Raw genomic sequence first — 13,844 nt, 5'->3', positions numbered from 1 at the left:
ACATAATATTACCGTATTGTGTGTGTATAACCTCTTTAAGTTTTGTGGATATTATACATGGTTATGCTGAGGATATGTCGGCCAATTTCCACTGGAAATGCCTTTTGGTTAAACTGTCAGCGAGGAATTTGCATTTGCACTGTTAAATTTTTATATAACTTTAATGCACATAAAAAACAGCTGCTTGTTTAAGTGAAAATACATTGTTTTTTTTTGTTTTTTTGCACTAATAAAGTTGTGGAGTTGTAAAGTTTTTTGTCTCGTGTCAATTATATCGTCAGTTATATCATTATCGCAAATTTTCAAATGTATATCGTGATATATATTTTTGGTCTTATATTTGGACTTATGGTTGTCAGACATATCCAGTAAAAAGAAAACACGATAATGATAAATCATATAGAAACCTTATGCCATATGTCGTATTTCGAACTGGAATAAGCCAGCAGTAATATGACAGAAATTAGTGTGTGTGTAAAAGCCTAATTAATATGCACTGTTGCTGACACGAGTCACACTGGTAGTTTAATAAAGCTGAATGAGAGTACAGTTATTAAATTGCTGTGCTGTGAAAACATCAGTTTCCCAGTGGAAACTATATCTATGCTGCTGTTATCAGCAATGGTCAACAGAGGGGGCCAGAGGTCAGTGCTTCCTTAAACTGTTTAAACTGTAAACCCCTGGTGTGGTTTCAGTGCCAGTCCTAAAACTATTCAGTGCATGTTGTACATGGATTTTTTTCAGAGTGTAAATCCTGAAGCAGAGACATTTTCTTAGTAAAACAGTGAGGAAGCAATGCCACTGCGACTCGGGCTTCCTGTGTTATTTAAACGTCCCTCTTGCCATGTAGGCTCTCTCACACAAGACACAATTTGGTTTTGTTATGTAGCAATACTTTGAACCAACTGAGATTAACCCTGTGAGGTCTAAGTCAGCATTGGGTTCCCTAACTGTAACCCTAACTCTATGCTATCAGGAAATATAACTTTTGTTTTTATTTGCATTATTCTCCCACATTTTGGAAATCAGGGAACAAAGAAAATAATCCCTCTAACTGACATCACAAACTATTTAAATTTTTTACAAGGAAGTACATTTACTTTCCTCCACTCCACTTATTCATAGTACCGCATTTGTTTCTGTTTGCAGAGGTATTTGCCTAAAAACCGAACAGTATGTAGCTCGACGTAGATCACGCTCTGTGTAGATTGAGTGCTGATTGGAAGAAAAGTGAGCTGGAACAGGAAAGGGATCACCAGCAGAGTTCAGAACACAGGGAGAGCGAAAAGGCACGAGGCATGAGCTAAAATTGACAGCAGCACCGTGCACCACGCTTTGGCGTCATTTTGCCTTGGATACTCTCAATTTTTGAAACCAGCATGGCCAGTGTGGTCAGGTTAAAGATGTGCATGTACAATTGCGCCTGTATTTACCATTAATGATATATCAGTATAAGAGCTCAGAGATTCCCAGATTATACAGAGAGAAAAACAGCAGCATCTTGAAAAGATGAGTTTTTCAGAGTTTTTTCGGAGTGGCGATAATGTCATTCAGGAGAAGACCGAAGGGATTTCAGCTTCCCCCCACATTGATAGTGCAAACAACACTGTGTCGTCTGATGAAGTTACAGCTGGAACACAACAAAACTAATGCAGCGCGTATTCGCTACCACATGGCTAACCCCAAATCTGAAGTCAACACTAAAACACATCTTTTGTTCCCAGATGTCAGGTACCCATACGTGTAATCAAATCAGTGCCCTTGAAATGTAGAGTACATCTTCTTTATCTTCTTACCCCTCTGAGATCTAAGAAGTAGGTGGTAGCCCTAACCTATCCCTATATTTTGGAAAAATATAGTTAGAATGAATAAATTTTTTTCTCCTGCTGACTTAGGCGAACAGTTTAATAAAACACAAATGAGGTATTCATTAGATTGCCCAAGGTCGGTTAGGGTTTGACAGCTTAGACGTCACAAGGTTAAAGATGTGCATTTGCCATCTTCAGTTTTAGGATATATGTCAGAAATCTGTTTTTTAAATCAAACTATCTTTCAATTGAATAGTTTCACATATTTGTCCTGAGTGTCTTTCACGTTAAGTTAAAGTTGTGTAAAGTCTCATGGAGTTGCTTATTTGCTCAAAATCAATAACCTCACACTGACACAGTGACCCACATCTGAAGTTCTGTAGCCTTCATACGGCACAGATAAACCAGAGAAGCATACACCACCAGGCAAAAAGGGTTACATCAATATGAATTATCATTAGGGGATTGCTTAGCAACCGCAGATGGTTGCCTAGCAACAGCATTGCCAGGCAGCAGTATGGGTGTGTTCAAAAGTCACACTGTAGTAAAGCAAAAGAGCAAAGAAGGGAAATGTTGTGTGATGTGTGATTCTGTGTAGAATCAACTCTTAAATGTAATACAGCTTTTTAGTTTTCCATGGATAGACCCCACCTCCACCATCTTGGACTGCAGCTGCTGACAGTGGTCCTTGTTCAGCTTTGGAAATGTGCTCTGAAAAGACTGAATTCCCAACTAAAACTTGGAGGCTGGAGAGTAGAAAAAGGATTTTAGTCCGCAGCTACAGTCGTAGACAGTGGTCATAAAGGTTCATAGAGGGTGCACCACACACAACCCTCTGCTAACACCAAAAGTGGGTTGGTGAGCTTATTGCTATAACACTAGCTAACTGGCCATGGTATATCTGTAACATACTTCTGGTTATTTCAGCACGTGTTTAGACCCCATTATGAGCAAATGACTGATTAGAATGAAGTTCTGAGCTCATATATGTTTAGCTGTGGGTCAGGAGGTAGAGCATACAGCTCCTTTGGTTTGTATATTTAAGTATCTTTAGGCGAGATGCTGAACCCCAAGTTGCCCCTGATGTATCCATTGGTCTGTGAATTCTCCAGGGGAATGTGTGAATGTTAACCCTATAATGCCATTTGTATCATATTTCCTACATTAGTTTCTGAGACCTCTATCTCATGAACATGATCAATACTTGCCATAATTTCAAAATGTTATGGACAAAACTCTTTTTTGTCTAAAATTAACATTGTTGTTAACAAAAAGTTGCCAAAAATGCCCAATGTATCAAATGCCATACAAAAAATATATAATAAATATTAGTGCTGTCAGCGTTAACGGGTTAACGCAGGCTGATCTGCATTAACGCGTTAAAACGGGCTAATTCGCGTTAATGAGTTAACGCAGATCAATCCATGTAAGGGGTTACTCAGCATCCAGCGTTAATGCAGCTTAAACATGTTAACGCCATCATCACGACTAATGCGATGAACAATTAACCCGTCTGGAGCGCAGACTGACTCAAAATCCCTGAAATGACTCTGCTAACGCATTTCAGGAAGTTTGTCCAACGTGTGTCCATTCTGCGCTCCAGATGGGTTGAGCCCTTTAAAAATTGTAATCGTGTTAATCGTGATGACAGCATTAATGCGTTAACACTGACAGCACTAATAAATATATAATAAAGATATACCATAAACAACATGCTATAGCAAATATATACATGATATAGCATTTTGTTATAAGGTTTATTAAACATCTCAGTTCCAAAAAAACAGAATTTTCTGGCTGTTTTTTGATGGGTTGGGTCTTACGGGGTTAAGTCAAAATTGATAGTATGAATGTATGTGAATGAGGCATGTAGTAAGAAACTGAGTAATCAAACAGAAAAGAACGGGGCTGTGTAAGTAACAGTCCATTTATGTATGTATTAAAGCATCGCAGCGGTATGACGCCTTTGCTAGCTTCACGGAGCTTTCAACTGGATGTGATGAATCAACACATCTGACAAAAAAATGATGAGCTTAAATCCTCCCTTACTTTGCTGCAAAAGGTCTAGGCTGCTGGAGGATTCCCATGATGCACTGAGGCTATGACCACACTAGCCCGAAAACGCCGTCTCAGTGTGGACGGGAGGCCAAAACGGAGAGAAAACGATGCATTTTCAAACGCAAAGTGTGCCTGAGTGTTTCACTCACTATGTGTTTATACACCTCGTGTTATTATTAATCTCTGGTTCTCTTCCACAGCATTTCTTTGTCCTGTCTTCATCCACTCTTCCCTAGCCGATCACGGCAGACAGCCGCCCCTCCCTGAGGGTGGTTCTCCATGAGCCTTCTTCCTGTTAAAAGCCACCAAAGTTCTTCTAGAAACAAGTCATGCTCCTTTTTATAATGCCAGAATAAATGGAAATCTGATTCATCTTCTACCTGACAGAACCTATATAATGCACATAATCCTATAACAGATGTATTTCCTTATCCTTTTATTAGTCCTCCGTGCTTATCACTGATGCAATGCACAACAACAGAATTCTTACATATATTTCTATTCAGGATTCTCAGGCATTCAGGAGTGCCACGTCTCCTCCCTGTTTTCTGTTTCTGCCACCCAAGCTACATAAGTGTCCTTTCAGATACTCTGGGGACCTGCTGCTATTGATGTTATAGCACTATAGCAGTATACTGAGTTCGGTCAGAGACATTTACACAAGGAAATGACATTCACTGCAGATGATTAAACTGTTAGAGCAATGAGATTCTGTTAAGGAACACATATGGATCATAACATGACTGGACATAAGGAGTCAGCTGGAAAAGGAAGTGATTAGTTCTAATGGTTTACTGACACACTCTCTCTCTGTCTCCATCTCTGTAGGAGTGTTGACAGGAAGTGTGCTCATGTGTGTTTGCTGACATCGTGAGCAATCATGTTCCGGAACAGCCTGAAGATGCTACTGGGCGGCAAAGGTCGCAAGAACAATACCAGTGGTCAGTAAATTCATATTATATGTGTTTTTCACCCGTCGTTTTGTGCTCCGACCAGAAGCTGTGCCTCTAGTCTGTGTGTTTCAATGAAGCCATGTCATGGATGTGTAAATAGATAGATATGTTAATGCTATATTACACAAAATATTTTCGTCTAATATTGTTGTAAAACACGCAGATCATGGGTGGCTGTTTGTTTGGGCACATACAGATGAGTTCTTCTTATGTACACCACTGTTTCATGCAGCAGTGTCTCTCTCTTGCTCTTTGTCACTTTTCCAATAGGTAACACGGACTCAGAGGCATCAGAAGTCAGGATGATCGAAGGATTCACTCGTTCACTCCCCTCCTCTCCTCTCCTTAACCTTCGCCTGGGCAAGAGACCTGGTAGGACTGTCTATTTATCTCAGTGCGTGCTCAATGAAAGGTTTCTCCCACTGAAAACGTTACGTCCAGATGAACAGAATCAACCTTTTGGGGCTGTCTGTGTAGCTCAGTATGTTGGTCGATCACTCATGTTTAGTATTTGATTGTGTGACGTAGGGCTGGGCCATATTATACCGTTCACGGTAATACCGGTATAATGTTAGGCAACGATAGGAAAATGAAATATCGCGATAGAATGGGAGTAAAACGCGCATGCGCAGTGCCTTTGTTTTCATACGCACATGGCCGATTGTTGAGTGAAACAGATGAACCAGAATTGGTTTGTAAAAATGGTGCAACTTCCGTGATGTGGAACTGGTTTGGTGTTTGTCCGTCAGATACACAACAAAGCACATTTTTTTGCAGAACATGCAAGCAGCCGTCGTTATTGTCGTATTTGTCGGACTAAGATGCTCTTAAATCTGGGAGTAATCTGGGTCCTAAACTCCGTATGTTTCAGGTCAAACAACACTGCAGCATCACTTAGAGTTAAAAACTGTCTAAATTCTTTCATCTTTAATAAAACGATCAGCATTGCTGCTTTACCAGGTGTAACTATAAAGTTTAACTTCCAGGCATCCATGAAAACAAAAGTTATTACATTTAACGGAGTTAGAAGTTAGCAGGAAGCTAGCGGAAGTTAGCTCGCTAGTTTCGCTAGTTACCTAAGCATGATATTGCATGTTCTGACTGAGAGATTTCTGAAAAAAATCAAACGTACAGCTCTGCTATCACTTCCAACATAAATGAAGACAGGAAACTAAACAGCAGTGACGTTTGTAGGGTTACTGAAGTTGGGCTAGCTGCTATATAATGATGTGCTACGTGATCGCTAGCGACACAGCTATGTTAGCATAACATAAACAGTGAAGCTGGAGGACGAACACTAACACTTTTCCACTTATAAAAGTTAACGTGAAGGTTCTTCATGGTTAGAGACAAATGCAATCGCATGGCAGGATGCTGTAAACGGACCAAACTTCAGTCAGGAGAACAACTGAGATAATCCATCCACAATACGAGGTTAGTCATTAATATACTGCAACAACATGGGAATAGAGCAGCTGCCAGAGAATTCAACATTAATGAATCAATGGTACAGAAGTGGAGGAAGCAAGAAGAATGAGTTTAATAAAGTTTGATTTATCTGACTGCTTTGTTTCGCTTAATGTGCCTTATAATCCCGTGCACCTTATGGTGCGAAAAATACGTACTGCACACTGCAGTTTAATGTTGCAAAGCACCTCTTTTTAACTTCAGTGGATATTATACATGGTTATGCTCAGGATATGTCAGCCCATTTCTACTGGAAATGCCTTTTGGTTAAACTTTCAGCAAGGAATTTGCATTTGCACTGTTACATTTTTATAAAGCTTTAATGTACATAAAAACCAGCTTCTTGTTTAAGTGAAAATAAATGGAAGGTTGTCTTTTTGCGCTAGTAATGTTGTGGAGTTGTATTTTGTCTCGCATCAATTATATCGTCGGTTATATCGTTATCGCAAATTTTCAAATATATATCGTGATAAATATTTTTGGCCATATCGCCCTGCTCTAGTGTGACGTTTATGTGGTCTTATAAAAACAACAAGTAGTGCTGGAAATATGTGTGCAAATATTAGTCACAGTATCTGTGTATATATTTCTGCATCTTATAAATAGAACGTGATTGTAATTATTTGTTGACATTTTTATTTGCATTTAAAACGGTTGATAAAAAATATTTTTGTTGATATGGCATAGGACTCAGAAATAACTACCAGTAGTGATGGCTACTGTGATATTTTAAAACCAAAACTTTAAATTGTCTTTAAATATAATATATAAACTGTACTGCACTCCTTCCTTGATTTTCTTTGTTCCTGTGGCTTCTTCTCCCCGTAAATGCACTGATCCAATTCCTTTCCTGTTCTGATCCAATGTACATACCTTGATTTTATTTTACCTTACTAATGTGATACTCATGTTAACCATCTGAGGTCTAAATAATGCTGGGAGTTAACCCTAACCTGTACATTTTGACCTGGGAGCACAGTTTTTGAAAAGAACAGAAACATCATGTTCTGAAAGCACAGGATTAGGGCAAACTCATCAATGATAACGACTTAGACCAAAAAGGGTTAATACCTGCAGTGTTTCATTCATTAGTAACCAAGTGTCCACTGTCAGAGCCACAGCCCTGGTTCTTTTTAATGGACAAGACCTACTTTTTTATGTTGTAACCCAATGAAAATATGAACACACTGGTAGGATATACAAATATTTATAAATCTGCACTTAAATCTTACATCAGAGCTGTACTTCCTGAACATGTTTATGATGTTATCAGTATCAGCGTCACTGAGTGATAGTCGAAGGACTTGGAAAGAAAAGCAGCTGGACTTCTTTAAAAAGTTGTGCCAATTGATCTCAATGGGTCACATGATTGGTGAGGGAAGGTCTCACAACGGTTTCACTCGAAACCTCTGCTGATAATGACCCATACCCTTTTTCACACCTTGGCTTACATCATAGGCGTCAAACTCCAGGCCTCGAGGGCCGGTGTCCTGCAGGTCTTAGATGTGCCCTTGATCCAACACAGCTGATTTAAATGGCTAAACATGTCTTGAAGTTCTCCAGAGGCCTGGTAATGAACTAATCATTTGATTCAGGTGTGTTGACCCAGCTTGAGATCTAGTCGCTTTTCTTTTTTTCAAGCTCCATCCATGACCTGGATGACTGAACCTGCACAGACACACTGAGTGATAGGTATGTTTACATTCACAGGTGCACTAGAAGCAAGAATAACTACCAGACAATTCTGCATGCCTTTAGTTGTTTAAAATAACAAAAATGCCAACAAATAGTCTCAATTCATACCTCATAATGCCGCTCACTACATGATATTGTAGATTTTAGATACTAACTCACCACGCTAAATGCCATCTTATCCCCCAGCTTGTGTTAGCTTGTTTAACTGCTACAGTGCTGCTGGTGCCACCACTTAGTACAGGACGAAGCTGTAAGTCTTGGGGGGTTGTTGTATTTGTGAACCACACACAGGGAAAATACTTCAAAAAATCTTAACTCACATTATATTAGATTACTTCATCGTTTCGTAGCTAGTAGTTAATGTTTGCTAACTTCAGTTAGCTTACCCTTTGCTTTTCCCGTTGCTGTAAAGTGAGCCTATATAAAAAATAACCAACCAAAACACTATGTCAGCTCTTTCTCACTAGTATTTTAGTAGTTCATTTTTACTTACCATCAACTTCTAGAAATCCATACCTGGAGTAATGTTTATAAGGCAAAACTAAAATAGTTTCTAGAGGGTGAAGCTCAACTCCTTCGAAGAAAAAGTCCTTCAAGAATAAATGAAAGGTACAAGACTAAAATACATTTGTGTGAGAGATGTAATAAACATGTTGGATATACATGTATACATATGAAATGCATCCTTGCAAATTCAAGAAACCTGCCCGTTGTTGTGAAGCGTCGACTCACGTTTATCATGTGAGTACACTTATACAGTGGAAACCCACAAATGTTTGCCAAAGGAGGAGAAGGAGGACAACCAGTTAGTGTAACATATTGTCAGGATTTCAGGAAAGTCCGTATGGCTGTTAATGCAAAGTTAAATCATAACCCTCCAGCTGCACACAGACAATGGCAGTAAGCTGGGGAATCCTTCTGGAACAGTCTGAGCTGATAAGCTCTGTCATTAAGCGAACGTTTCAATGAAGATGAAACATTGTCAACTGACAACATATTCATATCTGTCTGTGTCGTTTCATCAGTTGATCTTTGCAAATGCTTTGCTGCTTAAAACGTCATGTTTGGTATGAAACATGCTGAAACAACAGGATTCAAGCTGCTGGGAGGGTCTGTGTCCTCTTCTGTGTGCATAATGAATCTATATCATAAGAAATCTATACGCGCAATTTATGCAAATCTTCTTGTAACCATGGTAACACAAGCCTGTTCCTCATTAAGGCACTCGAAGGCAGTTAAAACTGCAGACTGTTTGTGTCATCTGCGCACTATGTGTTTTCTTCCTCCCTCAGACACACAAACACACACACACACACAGAGCTGTGACCTGTTACACAGCGTATGGTAGCAGATGGGGGTGGGTTGGCCTTTGACCCTGTATTTGATCGTCCCACTGTGCCTGAGTGAGAGAGAAAACACTGAAATATTACACCCAGCCCCCTGCCAAGCTCTCCAATCCTCTCCTCACCTAAATTCTTCTCCCGCTGCTCCTCTTCCTCCTCCTCGGGGCTGATTTGACACACTTGTCTTAAACATTACCATGTGGAGTTTATCTCTCTGCCCTTTATAAAGTACGGCACTAAAGAAGGGAGACTTCTTTAGTTATTGCACAACGTCTACACACACAAACACAGACAATCTCAGATTTGGCTTATTTCTCTTAACCCTTTTTTTTTCTTCCCATTGTGTTTTTCCCCCTGTGCTTATACTCTTTTTCACCACCCCGGCATATCCCTGTCCTTTGTTTTGTCCTGCTCCTTTCCGTGACTTCTACACATCATTAGTTGCTGACATGGATCCACAGTTTGATCCTGGGAAGAGATACAAATACCTTTGAGGTTGTGTCAGGAACAAGCAACACAGAGAGTTGTTGCCTGTACTGATCTCAGATAGAGGCAGTGTGCAAAGTATGTTGTGGTATGTAGCTTGGGCTATAGCAGTAATTAAGTGTAAGCTAGCTTTTTAATAGCTAAAAGTAATTTAATTGGAAATTAAGTTGTTGCTTTGTACAAAAACATTTTTTATTGTGCCAAATATTTAGTTTTTTAGTAATTTCATAATAAATAAATTATATGTCCTCAATCCAGAAAAAGGAGCTAATGCCTGCTTAACATTTCAACTCACAGTTATGCTTTTTTTAAGCCACAGATGAACTTTTTGTCAACAGTAGTCTAAGGAGCTTGGAAAGAAAAGCGTCTGGACTCCTTTAAGTTGCTTGAAGATGTTTCACCTTTCATCTGAGAAGCTTCTTCTAGGGTCAAATGGTGGAGAGTCCTAGATTTAAGCCGATTTAAGCAGATTTTTGTGAACAGTAAAATCTTTTGGCCACCAACATTTAGCATCTTTCATTTTAAGAGCAGTGAATGGATATCTCTTGCTAAAATACAATTTGGGACTTGTATTTTGCTTAGTAAACACTATAATCTGATGAATTATTATAAAACTATAATAATTCACCATAATTAAAGCCTTTGCAGTTAAATTCAGTCATTAAAAAACAAAAAACACAAGCTAACTCTAGCTCAAGATTGACTAGAGCTTATCATATCTGAGCTTAACTGCAAGGTTAGCTTTTAGCCTTTTTTCAGTTTACAATATTTGATAAACTTTCTTTGAATAACATGTTTAAACCTCCCGTTATTAACTATGTACGTGCTGTGTAAATAAGCTGCAAAGACATTATTAACATATAATCAGATTTTATGCTGGTATTTTACACTAACTAGCAAAAATTTACTAATAAGTCCAACAGTGTAAAAGATGGATGTAGTTCGGGGGTCAGAAAAGTTCATTCAAAACTGAAGTTGCTTAAATCTGAATTCTTTTTAATGAACACGGAGGGATCCTTCAACCTGAAAACGCTTTGTGTTGGATACAATTCTATCTGTGTCTGGTAGACTCTTTATTAATGAGTTTATAGACTCAGAAAGGAGGATTGTTTAACATATTGTCATTTGCTAATAAGGTTGGGCGATTGGATGAATATATCGACTATTGACGATAGGCCGAGCCTTTCGCCGATCGTTTACACAAGAGCGGTGTATTTATTTATTTGCCCACGAGTAAGTTTGCTAATATTGTTTATTGAAGCTAAGAGAAGCGGTCAACCAAAAAAATAATAGCGCTGTTTTAATGGCACACTCTTCCAGCTGTGAACAAATGCACATAACTCAGAGTGCGCAAAATGCAGCGACTCCTTTACTCAAACTCAAAAAGAACGAAAGGCAGCGGCCTGTGTTCAGAAAAAACACAAAAACATTTTATTTGAATAAAAAAACAACAACAATGGTGGGGAGGGAAACAACGAGAAACTGCATCTTTTTTCTACTATAACCGTGTTTACAGGCTGTTCCAGTGTTTGTCTTACAGACTCGACCAAACTACAAATACAAATTAAACAAAAAGTAATTAAAAAATCAAAATGTCTCTTCCAGCCAGCACAAAAAAAAAATCTCAGACGTAATGTTAAGTCTTTTGTATGATTTGGCGAATCTCAAACAAAGAAATAAATGAATGAATAATCCAAAAAGTAGCTATATTAATACTGAAACAAACAAGAAAAGAAGGTAAAATATTCCCTCAACAAACAAAACGTATAAATTCTAAACGCGAAAATCAGTCCATGCATGATTACATGGCTCCGCCCATCAAAATGTCTGTGCCTGCGCGAATATATCGCCTGTCATCGGTTGTTGGACTGCCAACATATCGCCCAAGCTTATTTGCTAATGACTATTCAATCAGAGGAGGTTATTGTTTCACAGTCAGCTCCACTTTTCTATTATCACATCTGGCTTTCAAAGAGATGCTCATGGTAAAAATGTTTGACTCGAGCCTTTATAGCAGGACCTCACAGTCCAGTGGGTGACATCACAGAGGCTTTAAACTGTGGCTTTACAAAAGGTTCTTACTCTGTATGTTTTTAGAAAACTAAATAAAAAAAATAAATAGTGTAATAACGTTCTAAGATGAGTGGATAATGCTTTAGATACATTATCTCTAGTAGTTTCATTTTTCTGTACATCTATATGTTACCTATAAGGTATTAATGTAACCTGTTAAATGTTTTAGGTTGCACTAAAACTATTTTTAGGTGAACAACAAAAGGTCAAAGGTAAAAGTTGGAGACATTATAGAATCATAAACCAGCTTTTTGTGTTTTTTCTTCGTTCTTCCACAAATTTCAGCCTAAATCTTTCCTTCAAGTCTTAAATTTAAACCCGTTTTTTCTGCACTCTTTCATAAAATCACATTTTAAATAATATTTGTTTCAATTTAACTAGTTTTTTTTTAGTTCATATACATTTTCCACATTTCTTGGTCTAAAGTGGATTACAGTCTTCCATGTTCACTGTGATTTGTGGTCGCACTCTCCTCTGTTCTTGGAAAGAGTTTCACTTTAATTGCAGCATTTCTTTGCTCTGCTGCTTTTCAGAAATTGTTCTGTCTCTGCGCGTTTTTTCTTCTTTTAGAAGAGACAAGGCTGAACTGTTTTTCTAAACTTTCCTCGTGCTTCTCGACATGTAACAGATTACGCTCTCGGTTCAGCTCCTCCTGCAGGCTTTCTGTTTCTCGCCTGTGTGGGTTTTTTTTTCTTTTTGGGGGTTGGAGGAGGGGAGGTTTTAATTTGCGGTGCAGTCGGACGAGGGAGGTCGTCTTTCAGAACAGATATGGAGGCTCTGCTGGTGGAGAAAGAGGCTTTGCACACTTAGAAGTGTTCTTTTTTGTGTGTTCTGACCTAAGAGCGTACCGTATGTGAGAGGATTGTTGTGGGCTTTTTTGCTTGTTTTTGCACTGGATGCTTTAGTTGTTACTCTGTTTTCTGGGACTCTACCTGTGAATGAGAAAGGCTTTCATTTTTCTGGCTACAAAGGACAATAACCAGTGGAAATGCATTTCCCAGGTTTGTGTGAGTTGCAGTCAACTTTAGAGCACTTCTCATGTATGCAGATTGCTGTTTCACCTCTGAAGAGTAACAAAGAAGTTCATCTGTTACCACTGGATTTGCATGTTTTATTGTCCCGCAGTCACTCAGCCTGAAAAGTCGGAGCACCTCTGGTGTGTTTTTTTTTCTTTTTCCGGAGAGTCTCTTCCTCTTCTTATCACTTCACTTCTACCTCCTTCATCTTTTTCTCCCCCTCTCCTTTGTGTACTCTGGAGAAGGAGGAGCTCGATACCAAAGTGAAGAAGACGGGATCATGATGTCATCACATTTTCACCAACAAAACTTAATGGAGAGGGAGAAGAGCACAACTTCAGCTGACTTAGTTTACTCTGCCCCCTACATGGAAGTACTGTGAACCAATCAGAGTCCTGCTGACAGCTAGCCATGGACTGCACGGCGGCTATTTTGAAAGCATGCGCCCGCTCCAGAGCCAAGTGGTGTTGCCACGGGCGCTCCAGTGTCCGTCACCCGTGGGGGCCAGCGAATGGCTGCGGTTGTGGTCGAGGTGTGTTTGCGGGGGGCTTCGTCAACCACACCTCGTCCCTCCTGCGGCGCTTGCTGTTGCACGTTTGCTGTTGTCACTCTCACGAGGAGAGTTCGCAGTTGTGTCGCGATTGGGGGGATTGTCCGATCCAAGGAGTGGAGAGAGATCGAAGAGGAAGGAGACAGGAGGAAGGTGAGAGTGATGGATCTCTCTATGGCCAGAAATTCTTGTTTTATCAGTCAAATACCATATTTTTTTAATTTACTCTAATCTGTTATCTCTAATTGTGTTTGATTTTTTTCAGATTTTGTACAAATAGTATGCGAAAATATCTTTTTTCCCTTTAAATTTAGCTAAAAAAAAGTGGATTCTACATTTCCCCCCAAAAATGAGTCGAGCTGCTCAAGCTGGCAAAAACCTGGTGATGCCATTTA

The 13,844-nt window shown here is 39.2% G+C and overlaps 1 protein-coding gene across 3 annotated transcripts in view; it reads left to right on the top strand.

Annotated features, from left to right (window-relative positions):
• The window catches only part of tanc2a (tetratricopeptide repeat, ankyrin repeat and coiled-coil containing 2a), a 60,091-nt gene that overhangs the window by 20,394 nt on the left and 25,853 nt on the right, over positions 1-13,844 (top strand). For 2 of the 3 annotated variants that reach the window (XM_085453269.1, XM_085453268.1), the window contains exon 1: positions 12,891-13,602. In XM_085453269.1, the coding sequence (XP_085309395.1) occupies positions 13,311-13,602 (292 nt within the window). In that variant the 5' untranslated portion in view covers positions 12,891-13,310. Of the gene's footprint in view, positions 1-4,694; positions 4,808-5,089; positions 5,192-12,890; positions 13,603-13,844 lie in introns of those variants that run through there. The other variant, XM_085453270.1, reaches the window with a different exon arrangement.

The sequence above is a fragment of the Copadichromis virginalis genome, linkage group LG4 (assembly GCF_057382275.1).
Source record: "Copadichromis virginalis isolate Kocher_CV1m ecotype Utaka linkage group LG4, C_Virginalis_male_GT1.1, whole genome shotgun sequence".
NCBI lineage: Eukaryota > Metazoa > Chordata > Actinopteri > Cichliformes > Cichlidae > Copadichromis > Copadichromis virginalis.
This window is presented reverse-complemented; position numbering and strand designations above follow the sequence as displayed.